The 18,118-nt window shown below is 44.1% G+C and overlaps 1 protein-coding gene across 1 annotated transcript in view; it reads left to right on the top strand.

The window, feature by feature from the left end:
- Positions 1–15,828, top strand: part of CD83 (CD83 molecule) — a 16,634-nt gene extending 806 nt beyond the window's left edge. The window contains exons 2-5 of the mRNA XM_012732921.1: positions 52–167; positions 10,886–11,087; positions 13,271–13,368; positions 15,021–15,828. Of these exons, the coding sequence (XP_012588375.1) occupies positions 52–167; positions 10,886–11,087; positions 13,271–13,368; positions 15,021–15,152 (548 nt within the window). The 3' untranslated portion in view covers positions 15,153–15,828. The remainder of the gene's footprint in view (positions 1–51; positions 168–10,885; positions 11,088–13,270; positions 13,369–15,020) is intronic.
- Positions 15,829–18,118: the final 2,290 nt, after the last annotated feature.

Below are 18,118 nucleotides of genomic sequence, written 5' to 3' on the forward strand. Positions count from 1 at the left end.
CCCCCTTTGCTGGCTCGCTCAGCTCACTCCGCCTTCTCTTTCCTTCTGCAGCCTGCAGCCTGGCCTCCGCGGCGAACTTGGTGATGGTGGCCTGTTCCAAGGACGCAGAGTTGCCCTGCGCGGGCTCCGGGGACCCGCGCGTGTCCCACATGGTCTCCTGGGTCAAGGTAAGAGAGGCGCGGTCCCAGGGCTGCGAGGCGTAGTCCCGCGCGGGCGGGCGGAGCGGCGGTGTCTCGGGGCGCTGAACCCCAAGACTGGTCCTACCATACGTCTCCCCCAACTGCGCCCGAATCCCGCGGGCCCTGTACCTAGCAGTTTAAGTCTTGTTCCAAGGGACCCCTGCCCTGTACTTGCCCCTGAAGGTGGCCCGCGCAGGGTGACGGGGTGTCTTGGGAGAGCTGAGAACCTCTTGTTTGGATCAATTCTGGAGGCCACCTGTGGCCGCGGTCAGCGAGAGGCCGCAGGGAAGCCGCCGAGGGCAGTTTGGACATTGGACAGGAGCAAAGTTTCCGGTTTCCTGGTGTTGGTGTCCATGGTTGCAGGAGGGGCGTGGGGAATGGACGGTTTGAGAGGAAAAGCCAAAATGTGACTTAGGCTTGTGTCATAGATGGTGATTACTTGTCAGTCAACTGCCCTTTCTGGAACATCCCGGGCCTCCCCCACCCCCTGCTTTGCCTCCCTCTGCAGTTGTGGGGGGTCCGGTATAGAGGCGAACAGTGGTGATGGTTGGTGACATTCTCACCAACAAGTCTCACTGCCCCTTGTGTGGGAGGACTGAATCTCACTGAGGCTTGCTAAAGATTTGGTTCCAACGGAAAGATTCTCATCTTCTGAGACCATAAGGAGCCAAGCTCAGTCTTGCTGTCACTGGTCCCCTGACCCCAATTTCCCTGAGGTGGTAGCCACAATAGCGCCTGGGGTTCAAGCTCAATGACTATGACACCCCAGAGTTGCTAGGTGTCTCAATGAACTGTGGTGGTCTTACCTTGGAGAAAATCTCTCGTCTCTGTGTGTTTTAAGTTTTTTGCAGTGCAGGGCTTTCTTTTATCCACAAGGCAGCATAACCTAGGACAGCTCCCACCTGTGTGTGTCCTCTCCTGACCAGACTGTCATTTCCCTGGGACATTGCTGCTGCACAGCTGGGATGTACTCTGACAGACCCCATCCCCTGAGAAGATTCCCTGTCAATGCAGAGCGTTGTGATGGGTGGGTCTGGGGCTGTTTCTTCCGGGCAATAAATCTTGTGTGAAAGTAGGTTTGTTACTATTCCTACTTCATCTCTACCTTATTCACAGTGGGAACAGAGAACATAGTAATTGCACAGTTGTTGCAACAGTAAAAACAATAGTACCTTAACAAAAATATTGCAGAAACAGTAAGATTTATGTGCTTACCATCTGCCAATCTCTGAGTTAAATATTTACCTTCCTTTTCTGTTTCATTCCTTTCCATGGGCTAAGAGACCAGTATAATCACTGCTTCTACTTCCCTGATGAGAAAACTGAGCCTTAGGCCTGAGGAAGCCTTTGGGCTGCTGTTACACAGCTGCCTCAGTGGCAATTTGAGGGATTTGAACCAAGCAGTCTCATACCAGAGCCTGTGGCCTTAGAGTTCTATGTTGATATTCTCATTTTCAACCAAGATACTTATGGTAAAGAAAATAAACTTGATGCTGGGCAAGCAGGGACTTAGTCATCTTAAAGAAGGGGCAAACATGAAGCCCTTATCCTTTTCCCAGAGTGAATGCAAAAATGAAAACAATATGAATATCCCCGGTGGAGAGAGTAATGAAAAAGTACTCATGAAGCAAGTAGATGAAATTTCAGACTGTGAGGTTCAAACTGTTGTCAAGTTAAATCTTCTTGCACAAGGTCATTTAGAATGATTCAGTAAGCCATAGCAGTTAACCTTTGACTTCTTCTTGGATGTCGACTGATGATATAACTCTATAAAGTAGATGCTTGTTTAACACAGTTCTTGTATAATGTGCCTTGAAGGTCTCTCAAAACTGTTACCACAACAAAAAGACATCTGTCTCTGGAATTCTTCCCTTTTTATTGGTTCATGGACTAGAGTCAACTGTGATTGAGTAGTGGTGGAGAGGAGAGCTTTGGTATGCCAGCACACTGTTCAGTTACCTTGAGATAGGTGGAGGTATCTTGTCCCTGCAAGTATTTTTAACAGATCTCAGCATATTCTAGATATTCATTTTTTCCCCAGTCCAGTAATTATACTTTCATATTAATTGTGCTTGTACAACAAAAGTGGATAGCGTGTTCTGAAATCAGGCCAGTGGTAAAATAGTGAAACACTTCTTTTTATCAAAAGGTTAAGCATCTTCTTAACCCCCTTATCTCCTTTCTCGGTAAAATGTTTCTGTGAAGTGGGGATGTAGCAGTAAAAGGAGGAATTTGAACCATGGTCGTGGCCAGTCTCGATTACACTGCCTGCCTTCATCACTACAAGTGTGGTTTGCGCGGTCACAGGCTGTGTGCTGGACATCGAAGGCAGAGTCACGTGGCATGTGGGCTTTCACTGTCTTCCAGATTTACTCAGCTTCCTGCATATCACAGCTTCGTTGTATTGATTTTCTCTTAAAAATTTCCCTTACCCCTCAGTTCTGCAACTCTACAGAACATCCTACCATTGTCCACTGGTCACTACTTACGATTTCAAGAAGGACCCATGTAAACTATGTGTTTCTTATCATGTGCACTTTACCAAAACTCTCAAAGGAGTCAGCGGCCAATTAGTGCAGGTAACATTAGGGTGAACTGGGAAAGAAATGTATCCCTTTCATTCTCTCTTTCAAAGGTGCAGTGAGAGGGCCATCAGAATGTAACATATGCACGGGGTTGAAAGGCAGAGCCAGAGAGGGCAGAAATACCCCAGTTTGGTTAATCCAACTCTATTTATGGATTATGAATTGAGATTCAGCATGTATCCTCCTGTGACTCCTCCCATACTATACCTTTTGAGACAGAGTGGGTGGTTGAGAAGAAATAGTATATCTATTGGGATAGTAGTTATATTCAACTTTTAAAGTTGGGAGTAGATTGTGGCCTGTTTTGAGGTTATTTTGTATATTTGCAAAGTATGCAAGTAGACCGTGCTATAGCACCCTTCTTCCAATTGTTTGAGTCTTTGGATTGCTTTCTAGCATAGGAGGGTGTAGCACAATCTGGGATTATGCTACATCTGTGCTTCTTGCTGAACACCCCTGGATCACAGTCACCGTAAAGAAGCTGCCCTGTGTTTGGATGGAGGGGATGACCCCGAAAGGAAGTTGAGGAGTGAGTGGGTGGTTATTTGTCAGGTGTCACGCAGGCAGCCCTGACAACCTATGCATAATGAAAGAGGATCTGAAATGTCATCTCTGGGTGACACTGTGGGGGTGAAGACAGCGATGTGTCACGGGACAAGTGCCATTTTCAGATGCTTTCCAAAGGAAGGGAGAAAGGGGAAGTGAGACTGTGACTTCATACAACAGATCAGATTTGAAGTTTATAATACTTAGAAGAGCCCCAGCTGGCGCAGATCACAGCTCTCACGTGGAGTTTAGGGAACTGTAGGAGAATGTCAAGACACTTTAAAAGTTCATGGACCCTGACCAAGAAGATCTGGATTGTCTTTGATTTTTTTTATGAAGCTGTCTTCTGAATCACTAATCTGTCCATCTACCCTGTTTACCATCTTGTGCATCAATGAGCCCACAGCAAGGGGTCTTATAGAGCAGAGCATGTTCTGAGGAGTTAGATTTGAATGGTCTCACAGATGAAACTTGCATGGACCCAGGAATGAGTGAATGAGTCAATGTTGTTACTCACTACACTTCCTTATTCTAGAATGCCATCAGTTATAAGAGACTTAAGAACACATTTTTAAGAGAAAAAGGAAACATTTCTATATTAAATGTAAAAGCAATGGGATATTGAAATGTGAGAACATTGTACATATTAGCATCAGAGAAGAATCATACTGTCTCACGGGCACTATGTTACTTGACCTGTTTGAATCAACCGCAGGCTGATGCTGAACATCCTGGTTTTTATGGGCTCAACCATTAGGTCCAGCTACGAAAGATATAAGGTTGTATTTCAGCTAACTCTCATATTAAGTTCATATTTAGTGACTATTTCTAAGTCCCAAATGTGTGCCCAGTCTCTGGGTCTGGCATTAGCCATCCCAAGCTTAGCCCAGAATGTTTGCCAGATGATTATATTGAGTAAAGGCCTGGACACAGAAATCCATAGCATTATTGGGAGCCAGTGTGGTAACTAGTGCCTTAAAAGGGAGGAAATACATAGCAGAGGATTGGGAGACTAGGTGGCTAACAAAAAGTGAAGAACCTTGAGTGCCAGAGTGCAATGACTTGAGCCTTCTACTTTAGGCAGGAAGAACCATTGAACGTTGATAAGCAAAGAGAATGACATAGTGAAAAATATCTAAAGAAAAGCATGTTCTTGTGGTGAAGGGCAGAATATGATTCATCCTCGAAGATGAACCTTTCTTTTATTCCAAGATGAAGGTTTCATTTTTTTCACTGCCATGAAACTCCTATCAGGTGAACTCCAGTATGATGAATACATTCATGGAAATTACTTGTCTTCCTTCTTGGTCACCATTGTGTCCATGTGGCTCTAAGTAGGTGTGGACAAGGCAGAATATGGCTGCCTCAGAGGTGGACGTAGAAGTAGCCTCGATTTTTGGACAACGATGAGTGAGAGTAAAGTTGCTAAAATCTTTCAGCTTGCAAGAGGGTAGGGTGGAAGAAGGCACCTGCAGTTACAAAAAATACCCTCAAAACTACCGGACACTTATAAAAGGGGGAACCCGGGTCACATGAAGACTGCATTGTCTGTTCTGTGCTTGGTTATGTCACTGCCTAAAGAGGAAGTTAGGAGAAAGTTTCAGTGATGTAAGGGAAATTTTTATGTAGGGCAGAACTAAAAAGGAATTCATCACCTAAAAAAAGGATTCCTCCATCCAAAGCTGTTTTCCTAATTCCTTTTTGGCTGTCCCTGTGATAACCCCTCATTTTCTATTTTCAGCCCTACTACCTAAGTTTTCTTCCCACTCATAAGCCTGACTTGATTTTTGTTTTTGCGCTGGAGTATATTTGGGTAAAATTCCTGTGTGTTGTGGAAAACTAGTACAGATGTCAGAGCCCAAGGTGTATTCATCTCACTGCATGTTTTCATGGCTCTCCAAGCAGTCACTGTGTGCTCTTGCTCTGATTCTCCACGAAAAGATAGACCCTGACAGAGCTGGTAGTTATGTAGGATTATCTGTCCAGATGGGGAAAACCTGTGGGCGGTGAAAAATGCTAGCTGACACAAACAATTCATAACTGTTTTGGACTGGAATCCCAAGGTTGGTTCTAGAGAACAACGGTTCAGAATCAAATCAGGCTCTGAAGTCTCATTTACTGCAGGGTGGGAGGCCAATGAGCTTGAGAGACAAAGAAGGGCTGACCAGAGGCTGGTGCCACACAGAAGTAGCCCTCTCTGTGCTGCGTTTATTTAGGCAGTGGTTCAATGGATTCTTCAAATTTTGAAGGGTTGTAAATCCAGTTTAAATTAGTTTAAAAATAAAGGGAACATATTGGTGTCTATAAGTGAAATGGAAAAAAATTAAAAGTCAGTTGTAGGTCACATTTCTTTTATGGCCAGTATTGTGGGGTCGAATTATATCCCTCCAAAGATGTCCCAGTTTTAACCCCTGATAACTGTGAATGTGACAGTGGGAAATGGGGTCTTTGCAAATGTAATGAAGGTGAGGTGAGGTCATCCTAGACCAAACCAATTTCTAAGCATGGTATGTGTTTTCTCATTGCTTCTTAAAATAACCCCATGTAATAAGTGATCTAGTCACAGATGAGGACATGGGACTCCGATGAAATTACTGACTGAAGATGACCAAGGTACTGATGCAAGAGATCGGAAGTTGCCCTTTTCAGGTCTTTTGACATCAAAATGAATGCCGTGGTGACTTTCTCAGGATTTCTAATACCGAGTGAGCCACTCATTCAGCAAATACTTTTGGATAAATCTGATGTGCAGGGAATTATTTAGAACTCTGAGTGAAATTTTGGCTATGAAATTGAGAGCAGGTCATAACAGGGTTCCTGTGATTGACACTATGATATGCTGCTCACCTATATCATCATCCTAGAGGTTTCACACCAACTTTGAGGGATAAAATCTTCCCAAGATCAGCAAACAAATCCTGAAATCTGTTTGGTCCCTGGACCAGGAGCAGAACAATCCAGCACAAGTCTGAAATTTAGTTTCTGGTTTGCCATCTCCAAAGTCTGTTCTCTTAATTATGCTGCCTCTGCCATGCTTGTAACTGTTAGCAGCCATAAATCCACCCCTATCTGCTAGACTCAGTAAATTTTAAAATGGAAAATCATTTTTCTAGTAAAACTATACTGAGAAAAACGATGTTAATGTTCATACATTCTATCCTCATTATGACATCAACCTCAGAGTCAAACTATTCTGCAGGTTATAAAGAGCTGTTTTAATGATGAATGGGAATTATATTGGCATTTTAATTGAGTTAGAAACCAAGGTACATGAATGTTAGTGCACAAGAATGCAATAAAAAAAAGCTGTTCAATGCGATTGTAATATATCAGATCAATTTAATACCACCTTTAAATAGTTGACATCCATGCATTTAAATACGTTTTATCAAATTGCCAGGTGAAATATTTATATGCATATGTATGTATGTATGTATACACACATTTTACCTTTCTAAAAATCTTTTCCTTTTAATTAGTTTCTTATCACATTTTTAACATATCTCGTGTTTGGAACAGTTGGATTTTAAGTATGTGATCAAAATTCTTTCTCTGCTATAGCAATGGAATAGTTCATTTATTTTCAAATATGGCAATTTAGGAGGTTAACATCTATTGGGATAAAATTATGTAAACTGAAAAAAATCACTTTCTACAAGAAGGATTTTGATGGAAATATTGGTTCAATTTCCACCTTACTTACTTGCTTTCATTCATTCTAGTTCAGATTTATTCATCTTAAAAAAGAAATTTAATTCACATGTCCGTAAAATTAGTACGTGCATTTATTTGATTTTGTATTTAGCAAATTAAAGAAAACCTATTTTCATTTAAGGCTTGTAGTTTCCTTAAGGTCAAAGCTCCATCTTAGAGAAACAATATAGTATTTAAATTATTCAATCAAATTGGAGACCTCGAAACAAGTGAAGACTGTAAGTTTCCTGAAAGCATGATGTCCTATATTTTGTCCTTTTCTAAATCAATGAAAAGATAGAATTATAGTGTAAGAGTTACTGTATAGTCGTTTAAAACATAATTGGAGTGACTGTTTTGAGGAATTAATTTGCCCAAATCGTGTTGTGGTTTAGCACACTACAACACTGACATTGTCATGTGTGCATGAAAGCGTTCTGTCAATTACGCTTGACTGTGAATGAATCTGAGGGTTCCTTTGTTATAAATTACTATTTCCTAAAATGCTTTTGCAGAGAGGCAATAAAACATTCAGATTCAGAATATTTGAAGAGCCAGTCTTGCCAGTGGTTGATTTTGAGCCAGGCCAAAATAAGTAAGTGCTTGTAAGACAAAGTCAAGCTGAAGACACCCATTTGCTGTTACTTAATTTTCCTCCTACTGAACTTCGGTTCCTGCTTCTGCCACCGCTCAATCACCTGATAGCAGCACAGTGTGACAGCTGTCTGGCCACGCTGAAGATAGCCACTTGAACTTCTGCAGAAAGAGTCTCTTAGGGCCACTACTGCTCCACTGGCATGGGTGCATGCAGCAGTAACATAAAAACTCCTCTTTTTGCAGCTGCAGGCAAGTCCCAGATTCCCCACATAGAGTCACGTGAGAAGATGTGCCTGCAAAGGCAAAGGGAAGAGGCAAAAGGCATTGCATGTACTTATAGCTTGAAGCTAGAGCAGGTTATGAGACATTTCCAGGTGTGCTGGGTGAACCTACTGAGGGCTTCTTTTGCTGTAGCTAATTACCAGGCAGAGACTGCTGCTCATCGTTTCGGCAGGAGTTCCCAGGAGCTTCCACTGGCTCCTTCATTTCTCTTTCAGAAAGACTTAAGAGAAGATGATCCCACGAGAGCTTCGCCATGATCCCAGGGATAGTTGGGCCTTTCAGTAAATCAGACTCCTGCAGGTTGTGTGGAGGTTGCTCTGCCTTTCCCCTACTTCTTTCTGTCCCTCCCAGGATCTCTTCCTGCCTTTGTTTTGTTATCTGAAAATAGGACCATGGAGATTTTGCCAGAGACTCATGGAAATCTTACCATCAAATGCATTGCTTTTTGTTGTTACTACTGATTTGTAGAAACCAAATTCTTTTCTGCAAATAGTTGGGAGGCCCCTGACAGCCAGTGCTGATCTCTGACACACTCACTGCCAAGGTTTCCAGCAGCTGGCATGGTAGTGGGGTCATGTTTATATAAATAAGCATTATAGTTTATATTTCCACGAGCTTCACAGGGGTTCCAGTTTTGACGGACTTTCTGAGCTGGAGAGGAGTCACTGCTTGGGAGAGAAGTCCCCAGAGAGAAAACCAGAGATTGCATATCTTTAAAAGGTTGCAGCCCAGTTGGCATCTTTTGGGATACAGGGATTTCTAGCAAAACAGAGTTCTAGTGAAATCTGTTCGAAAGAACTCTGAATTATAACCATTTAGAGGGTAGGTTAAAAAGAAAAGCAGGGTGAGACATCACTGTGGAGACTGCAGAGTGGAATCTGAGTTAATTAATTCAAGCAGGCCTTTGGGGAGGGTGGAATCTTGGTACTGAACGGTCCTGGTCTATTGGCCAGAGGAAGCATCTCTCCATCACAGAGGAGAGGAGGGGGACCAGTACATGATGAGGCTGCAGTTTGTGGTTTACTGAAGCTCAAGAAGGAAATAATTGGCTGAAGGGGAATGTTCTAGAATCAGTTGCATGCTTTTAGTTTCCATACCTTCCTTTTTTGTTTTATCTCTGAACACCTAAAGAGCCCCAGTCTGTAGACCCTCGATTATTTAGAGAGGAAACTATGAACACAAGAACTGTCAAGTAGTGGGATTTATGTTCATAGACTCAGACTGAGAAAAACCATCAGTCTCTGCCTAGGCTGGAGTGAGAGAGGCAGGGTTTCTTGCAGGTGACATAAATCTGCCACCAGATGTCTCTATAGTCCACTCCATGGGAATGCTAACAAGAACCCAGGCTGAGGCCGCTGAAACCTGAGCTTTCCGTTGACCAGGTGGTGCATTCCCTAACTTAATAAATTAAGTAGAAACCACTGCGGGAGAGTGTGTGTGTGTGTGTGTGTGTGTGTGTGTGTGTGTGTCCTTTACTGAGCTGGCTCTGCCTCGTAGGGTTTTCCCTTACTCCCATGGTTATTTATTTTGCCGGATTGATTTCCTTTTGTAAATAGGAGAGAAGCTATAGGATGCTTCCAGAACAGGAGAGTAAACCTTGGCAGGTGCAAGCAAGGGCAGCTGCAGGAAAGGTGTTTTCCTTTCTGGGGGGGCCCTGGCAAAGTTGCACAGCTAGGGGCAGGTAAGGGAGCCACCAATTCCGGGACTCCCAGCTGGTCCTCACCGCAGGACAGGCAGGCCTGGCACTGTGGGTGCTGACCATGGACACTGAACACAGCGGCTTGCCTTACTGCTTCTGTAAGTCAGACTTACAAGCTTTAAAACATTTCAGTGGAAGATTAGCAGACGAGTTAGTTAGGCAAGTTAAAAATATGTCCAGGAGGGCCCTCCCTGGTGGCGCAGCGGGTTAAAGCACAGCACTAAGAAGCTAAAGCCACTTCAGCATGAGTTCGATCCCCACCTAGAGGTGACCCACAGGGTGCATCAGACCTCTCCTGACCCACCCGCTGCTCCCCTCAGCAGTGTACTTTGTCACTCTGTCTGTCTGCTCCCCACTCTGTCTCTGGTGAAGCCTCTCACCGCCCCTGAACCTCTGGCCTGTACCCCAGTTCTGTATGCATAAATAAATAAATCTTTAAAAAATAATATGTCCAGGGAAAGAGAAAACTGATGGTGGATGTGGCTTGTGCCTAATCTTTGAAGTAGGACATTGCGAACCCTCACCCTCACCACCACCAATTTAATCATGAAGACAGAAGTGCAGAAGGATAAGTCTAAGTCAATAGGCTACATTTGCCATCTATGCCACCCCTCCCCACCCCACCAAAAGGCTGGTCTTGTTTGAGGCAGTAACAGTGGCCCCATGCTCCCCATGGGAACTGAGCATTTATCCAGCCCAGGGGTCCCCAGGGGTCCCCGCACGGTGCTGTTCTCTTCTCACTGCCTCATTGAGGGAGGAAGCATGGCCATCCCTTGAGGCCCTGGGGGTCACATAGACACAGGCCCTGAGAGCCCTTCCTGGAAGGCTCATCTGTCACTAAGTGTTGTTTGCTGAGTTGTCTGGCAATGACTGCACAGATTTAGGAACATTTGCAAGGGAAAGGCTGGGATACAAAAATAAGAACCAGAGTGTGGGCGAGTTGGTGTCTGAAGGAAACAAGAGAATATTTAATATAGAACAACCAGCAACACACTGATCCAGAATGATCCATACCCTTCACTACGTCAACAGTGCCAGCACATCACTACAGGGGGGAGGCATTGCAGTACACAGAAGTCTATAATGCTATCCCTATCTTGCTCCAAAAAAGATAGGCCTTAAAGAATTTCCACAGGTTCTCTCTTCCTCCTTCAGAGGTGACACATGTATGCACTATCTTGATTTAACAAATGAGCCGGGGATGGAGTTTACTGGACAAGACGTAGGGCCTTGGGTAGAGGGCCAGAGCTTGCAGCTTCGGTCAGTGACTGCCATTACTGACGTGACATTATTCTTTTCAACAGCTGACGAAGGGCAGTGAAGAGAGGCTTGAGGAAACCCAGAAAGACCTGTACTATCAGTACTCCATGGAGTCCTCTGGCGGGAGGCTGTATTTTCTGAAGATCCGGAACACTACCAACTACCACTCGGGGACATACAAGTGCATGCTGGAGGAACCGGCAGGGCAGAGTCTCCAAAACAGCACTGTGGTCTTGAAGGTGACAGGTGAGGTGGTCTACTGCATTTGTTTTCTTCTTGCACTTTCTATAGGTCTTAAAATTCAGCCTTTAGATCAGAGTCTAACTTGGAAGCTTTCTATCCAATCTATGAGTAAAAGTCAAATTCTACGGCAAAATGTCACAACTTTTTAGTTTTCTTTCTCTATTTCATTTTTTCTTTCCCTTTCCTTCCTCCTCCTCTCTCCCCCTTTGCCTTACCATCCTTCCCTTCTCCCACTCGTGTCTCTTTTTTTTTTCCCAAAGATTTATTTATTTATGCACACAGAACTGGGGTACAGACCAGACGCGTAGGAGCAGTGAGAGGATTTACTAGAGACAGAGTGGGGAGCAGAACAGGCAGACTGACTAAAATACACTGCCGAGGGGAGCAGCGCGTGAGACAGGAGAGGTCTGCTGAGCCATGTGGGTCACCCCGCCAGCAGGGGATCAAACTTATTTTGAAACATAAGTTCGATAGCTTCGTAGTGCTGTGCCACCAGGGAGGGCCCCATCCCACCCATTTCTTTTTAAGTAAGGACAAATCTACCTCCAGCCTGACCAGAGGCTAGCCAAACAATGAATCTGGCTATTGTTCATTCATATAGGTGTTCCTTGGAGCAGATAGGAAGTATCCAAGTCTAATTTTTGGAAGATAGAGAAACTGTGTAGTCTTCAATGCACCAGATAATGATTCCAGTTATTAGATCAGATAATCGGGCATGGCTGCTTTCTGTCCTGGCATCCATGGGAGCTTTGGGTTTGGGAAATAGAGCTACTCCATGTCTCCACTTTGATAGCATGAGAACAACATTCCCCTCCTAACTTCACAGCAGGTTAATTCCCTATACCTCCACTTAGGCTAAAAGAAGGGATGCAGCAAGAAACTTCACTCCATGCAATGACACCAGGAGTTGAGTAGGAAGGCAAAGATCAACTCCCTGAACTTTCCCCCCATCCCTTTTCTTTGGGTGGCTAAAATATGCTTTGCATTTGAGGTCAGCCCAACTGTGAGCAGAGTGAGAACTGAAATGCTGTCATCGGGTCCCCAGTCCTGTTCGCTAGCTTCTTTTTCCTCTTGCCTGGTGTCTGAAAGGATTCTGACTCCAGATGACATTCTCCTACTCACAAGGGCACGTGGGTGCTCAGGGCGGCGTTGGGCGTGGCTCACAAACCCGTCCACCTGTCAGCTCTTGCTCTTGGTGCTGTGTCATCTGTCTTGGTAATCCTGTTTAGCTCCCCACTCTGTCTCTGGTGAACCCTCTGCCTCACCTGATGTGACACTCGTATTCTGCTGTTCACTGGCTCTGCATGCGTTCCATGGCTGTCTTTCACATAGATGAGGAATGAGAGCAGCCTGGCCCGGCCTGTGGGGAGTGGAGAGAAATGAACAGAGAACAGCTCATTCCCTATCCTTCCTTCCCAGCAAGGTAGACAGACTCACAGAGATCTGGTTCACATATCAGCTCCGCTGCTTGTTAGCGTGTGACATTGGGCAAATCACCCAGCACTGCTAAGCCTTAGTTTTCTCATCTCAGAAATGGGCCATCTCACAAATGGTTTCTATGATGGAGGTTCGTCATGTGCTGAGGTGCTGAGCACTGTGCTCCTATGGCCCGAGCCTGTGCACATTGGCAGGGGTGTCAGGATAGTGGTTCTCAACTCTGCTCTTCTTGAGTTCCAGATCCCTGTGAAAGCCCATCCCTAGATTTTTACACAAAATTTTCGGGGATCAACAGCTCTCGTGAATCCCCTCTGTAGCCCCTGGGAGGGAGCCCCTCATTTTTCTGTACTCTACCTGCTTCTACCGGGCCTTCAGGAGAACAGTGTGGCCCTCACAGGCAGCATGACGGCCTCCCTCCTGAGTATGTCTCACGTAATGACAGAGTAAAAGGCAGGAAATACCCAGTGTCTGAAATGGAGGCAGGTGGGCTGAGGGCGATCTGGGCCAGCCCGTGGGCTCAGCACCCGCCGAAGTCCCTCAGCTTGTCTAGCCTCCAGTCCATCTGCATAGTGGGTGGTCAGGCTCGTCTCTGACAATTTGGCACACTACTGCACATGTCACTGTGTCCCCACACAGATAGGAGACGACACTGGAGCTAAGTGGGACTCAGCAAAACCAGGGCATGTAAGCTTGTTATGGTGGAAAGTTCTTGTTAAATGGCTTCAGACTCTACTTATTTGTTTTTAAAGGATGCCGTGAAGAAGACAGTTTTAGTAAATACGGAGCTGACATTGTGCTGCTGTTGGTGCTGGTCATTTTCTATACAACACTCATCATTTTCACTTGGGTAAGTATCTTTTAAAATGTCTTTTATTAGTAGAAGATTCCCTGGGGCACCCGTTTAAAATTGTTTAGTGGATAGTGTGAATCATTTCACAATGGTAAGGTGTTATTCTTGAAACGCTGGACTTGGGGTGCACTCCCGGCACACCCCTGACCCTGGGAGTGTCAGGGCTCACATCTGTGGCTGCACAGAGCTGAGAAAGGGAAAATGAAGGAAGATAGGGGAGGGAGTTTAATGCCAAGGACCATGTAAAACACCCAGAGGCCCTTGTAGTTTCAGGGGTACAAAGTGCAACTACCACTAACATTCCCCATTTTGGCAAAAACATCTCTTTCCTGTGGGCCAATGAGCAAACCCCCCACTGCCACAACAGTCTCCTTCTTCTGTCATGAACTTTTTTTTTTTTAAAGATTTATTTATTGATTTATGCATACAGAGCTGAGGCCAGAGGAACAGGGCACTGACAGTATTCACTGGAGCAGAACAGGCAGGTCGACAGAATACACCGCTGAGGGGAGCAGCGGGGAGACAGGAGAGGTCTGCTGCGCCATGTGGGTCACCTCTGGGGCCAGGGATCGAACTCACACTGAAGCAGTGAGGCTACCTTACAGTGCTGCACAACCCGCTGCGCCACCAGGGAGGGCCCTGAACTGTTTTCTCTTAGGGATTTTCTCCTCCTGGTTTTGGCACTTTCTTGCATTCCTTAAGAACTAGCCTCGGCCTTCCCTGGTGGTGCAGTGGGTTAAAGCACAGCACTGAGAAGTTAAAGCCACTTCCACATGAGTTCGATTCCCACCTGCCCCAGAGGTGACCACATGGCGTGGCAGACCTCTCCTGACCCGCCTGCTGCTCCCCTCAGCAGTGTACTTCCTCGACCTGCCTGTTCTGCTCCTCACTCTGTCTCTGGTGGCTCTCCCACCCTCCACATCTCTGGCCTGTACCCCAGTTCTGAGAGCAGTGGGGTGCACAGGGGTTGTCCTGGAGTATGGGATAACTAGCTGGTACTTGGGTTCCTTAAAATACCCTTGAGTTACTGGTTGAAGGCTTCAGCTTAAGCTCCTTGAGCCTTTCTGCATGATTCTCACCGTGGCTGACCAAGGTCATGTGGGACCCACTGAGAAGTGATCTGTCCCCTCTTTCCCAATATCATCATAATCTCACTTAGGGACTAGGAGCCCTCCCAGGGCTAGAGTGAGTCACTTGCAGTCCCCCTCTGTTCATTTACTTGCTTCCCTGGCTAAGCACTCATCTCCCTGTACTCCTTTATGCTAGGCATGGTAAGGGATATAAAAAGGTTTAAGACTGTGTACCTGCTCCTAAGGAACTTGCAGTCTGGTCATTAGAGGTATTTGCATATAAGATAATAATGACAATTGCTGGACAATAAATCTTTAAAAAAAGTGACTTCAGTTTTTTGTTGGCAAAGAGCTATTTCTAGGGGCACTGATTTTCATAGTAAGGCCTTGAGATGACCCCAGTTCATTTCAGTGAATCTCCTGGTTGAAGTTAGGCCAGATGAGTGAGATAGCCAATATAACCAAAACTTCCAGAATGAGCTGTGCAGTCAACTCATAGTGAATGGAATTTAATTCAAGGTAACGACTGCTCCATTTTTTGCCCATTATTCAATTGTCAATTTTTATTTTATTTTTCAGAAGTTTGCACGGCATCAGAACATATTTCCAGAGTTTTTAAAATCTGGCATGGAATCAGCTTTTCTCTTAGTTACTTCCCCCTCCCCCCCAAAGCCTTTGGAACTGATGACTGTCAAGACAGAACCAGTATGAGCAGGATTTCTGCAGGACTCAAAGGTTCAGTGCTGTGCCTGTATCACACCAGGCCTGAGAACGAGCCCCATGATGAAAAATGGCATCCTTCCTGTGAAGTCCTTCACCAACTGGAATGCTCAGAAGTGAACTCCATCCCACTTTTTGTGGATAGGACTTTGAAAACCATTACGGAACCACATAGCCTAGAATCACCTGTAGGTGCTCTCTGTGGGGCTGCTGATAACTTGCTCAGACTTTTATTCAGCCATCTGGTCAACCTCTTGGAAGCATTTTTCAGTCAGATAAAAGTTAGAGTGAGATTCACTTGGAACAGGGTCTTAGGAAATATGAACGCCCAGAGCTGGCCTCAGGACAGACTCTTGAGGACAGTTGTCTTCTTTCACATATGGAAAACATATCATTGAATGTGCTATGTTTTCTTGTAATTGCCCAGATGTTTTAAGTCTGGGAGAAATTAACAGGCCAAGCTGTGAGACAGTGGGAAATATTTAGCAAATAATTTCCTGGTGTAAAGGCCCTGTTATTACTAAGGAGTATTATGTGTACATAGAAATAACAGGTCAATGAACTGTTCCTCAACAGGGCCTTTTCATCTGGGAAAGACATCCATAAAGGAGCAATAAAGAAGAGTGCCACATTTATTTTTATATCTACGTATACTGTCAAAGAAGAATGTGTGTGTTTTCTCCTTTTGAAATCTGTATCAACAGGTAGAGATCTCTACTAACTGACATGCAAGCTGACTATGGAGAGAAGAGAGAGTGACAGCAGAATGAAGAGCAGGGAGTTACTCAGTGAAGTACTGGGTCAGCCATGAGATCTAGCCAGCTGTTCCACTAAACTGGCTGTGTGACTTAGAGCAAGTTCCTTATGATTTCTACTTTCTGAGTTGTGAAATGAAAGGTTTTTGTGTGACTTGTTTGAAATAATGTATGTATAAATAATGCTTTGAAAAAGTATAAAGCACTATACAGAACTCATGTGCATTATTATCTTTATTTTCACTGTCTATCTGGTTAGTGTTTTCTTTGGCTGTCTGGTCAACCTACTGGACATTTTTTCAGTGATAGAAAAGCTATGGTGAGAGACATCATTGGAAAAGGTGTTCTGAGCATAAGAGAATGCTTTTCATTTTCCATGTTTTCATTTATTCTAACCAGAGAAAGCTACAAAGAAAAATTTTCTCATTTTTTTTTTAAAGATTTATGTATTTATGCATACTGAACTGGGGTACAGGCCAGAGGTGCAGGGATGGTGAGAAGATTCACCTGAGACAGAGTGGGGAGCAGAGTAGGCAGATTGATGAAGTACACTGGAGTAGCAGGTGAGACAGGAGATGTCTGCTGAGTCATGTGGGTCACCTCTGGGGCCAGGGATCAAGCTCGAACTGAAGTAGCTGCAGCTAGCTTGTGGTGATGCATCCTAACCTGTTGTGCCAGGTTAGGATTGTTTTCTATTTTAATTTCTTCAGAGAAATAAGGCAGCTGGTACCATGATCTGTTCTTCCATCACCAGCCAAGGGTACCTCAAGATAGGGAAACACAAGAGCCACTGGGCTGTGGGGAAAAGGAGTTTACAAAATGTTACATTGATGTCTGGGCAATTGTTGAGATTTTCTTATCAAACTTGGCCCTTCCCTACATGTTTTTGAATGAGATTTTATCCCTTTAGCATACATTGTTCACTAGAGATTAAAAGGAATGCCAAGTAGATTGTTTTTCCTTCTTTATCATAGCTTTCATGCGATTAAATATATGCCTGTAAATAGGAAATATTTCTCTTTTCTAAAATACTGTATTGATTACATCATCTTTCATTTTTGTACAATGTATGACTTCCCCATGACATTCCCACTACCAATTCACAATGTTTTATATCTAAAAATAGACATAAAACATTAGTCAAAAGGCTAAGATAGTTATTCACCAGTTTGAGAACTAGAAACCTAGATGAAATTCTAGAGGTGAAAGATTGAGTCCTTTCTTAAGTCCTTTCTCTCAATGCTCCTGAGCTTATTCTCCTGAGTTGCATTGTCACAGGTGTACCTGCAGGTAGCCCTCATGCACAACCACAGGGAAGGGTGGAAAGAAGGAGATTGTCTACTACAGAGGAATGTACCTGCGGTTTTACTCAAGATCCTCAAATAGGTCCATTAGCCCTTGATAAGATGATAACAGCAAGCTAATAAAAGTGCTCATACATATATATATGTATGTATATATATATAAACACACACACATATAAGCATAGTATATTTAAAACTACTCATAAAACTTACCTGTTGGTCGATCTATAGCTATGTATCTACACAGATCACAGTTGAATCTGCTTAGGAAAATGGTTCTTTGTAAAGATAAATGTGCATAAAATATCTGTAGAAGTTATAGATTCCCTTTCAATGGAATGAACTTCGTTCTCCAATGCTTTACTAAGAAATCTGGGAAGGCAGTTTGGCATGGTAATAAGAGCTCAGGCAGTGCTAACTGAGCCAGCTTTTGAAACCCATCTTCACTTGGAAGTTTAGCTTCTAAGAGGGCACAAGGGCCTCCCTCTGTAAGCCGTAGCTGGCAGGTCTTTAGGATAGGGCTAAGAATTCAATCTGCCTAACAGGTTTGTTATGAGGATTAAATGAGATAATATATCTAAGAGCTGATCTCAGATATGACCAGTAGTAAGCTGTGCACTAACATTAAAGTAGACAGAAGAAAAAGGCAGCAAAGAAAATGACAGCAACCATGAAGCTTTTGTTAAAAGGAATGAAGTAATTTTGTTAATAGGAGTGGATTGACTTGGTAGGGGAATCACGTTGCTTTCACAGGATTAATGCATGATGAAGCTAAGTCCCTATGGTCATCAGTTTGAATTGACTTAAGCAAAAAATATGATGAAAATTTGAGGTCAGGTAGACTAACACTGCATACCTAGTCTTTGATATAAGCAAATGCTGTGTGTGTGTGTGTGTG

The sequence above is a fragment of the Condylura cristata genome, unplaced genomic scaffold, assembly GCF_000260355.1.
Source record: "Condylura cristata isolate star-nosed mole 26May11 unplaced genomic scaffold, ConCri1.0 scaffold00037, whole genome shotgun sequence".
In the NCBI taxonomy this organism is placed as follows: Eukaryota; Metazoa; Chordata; class Mammalia; order Eulipotyphla; family Talpidae; genus Condylura; species Condylura cristata.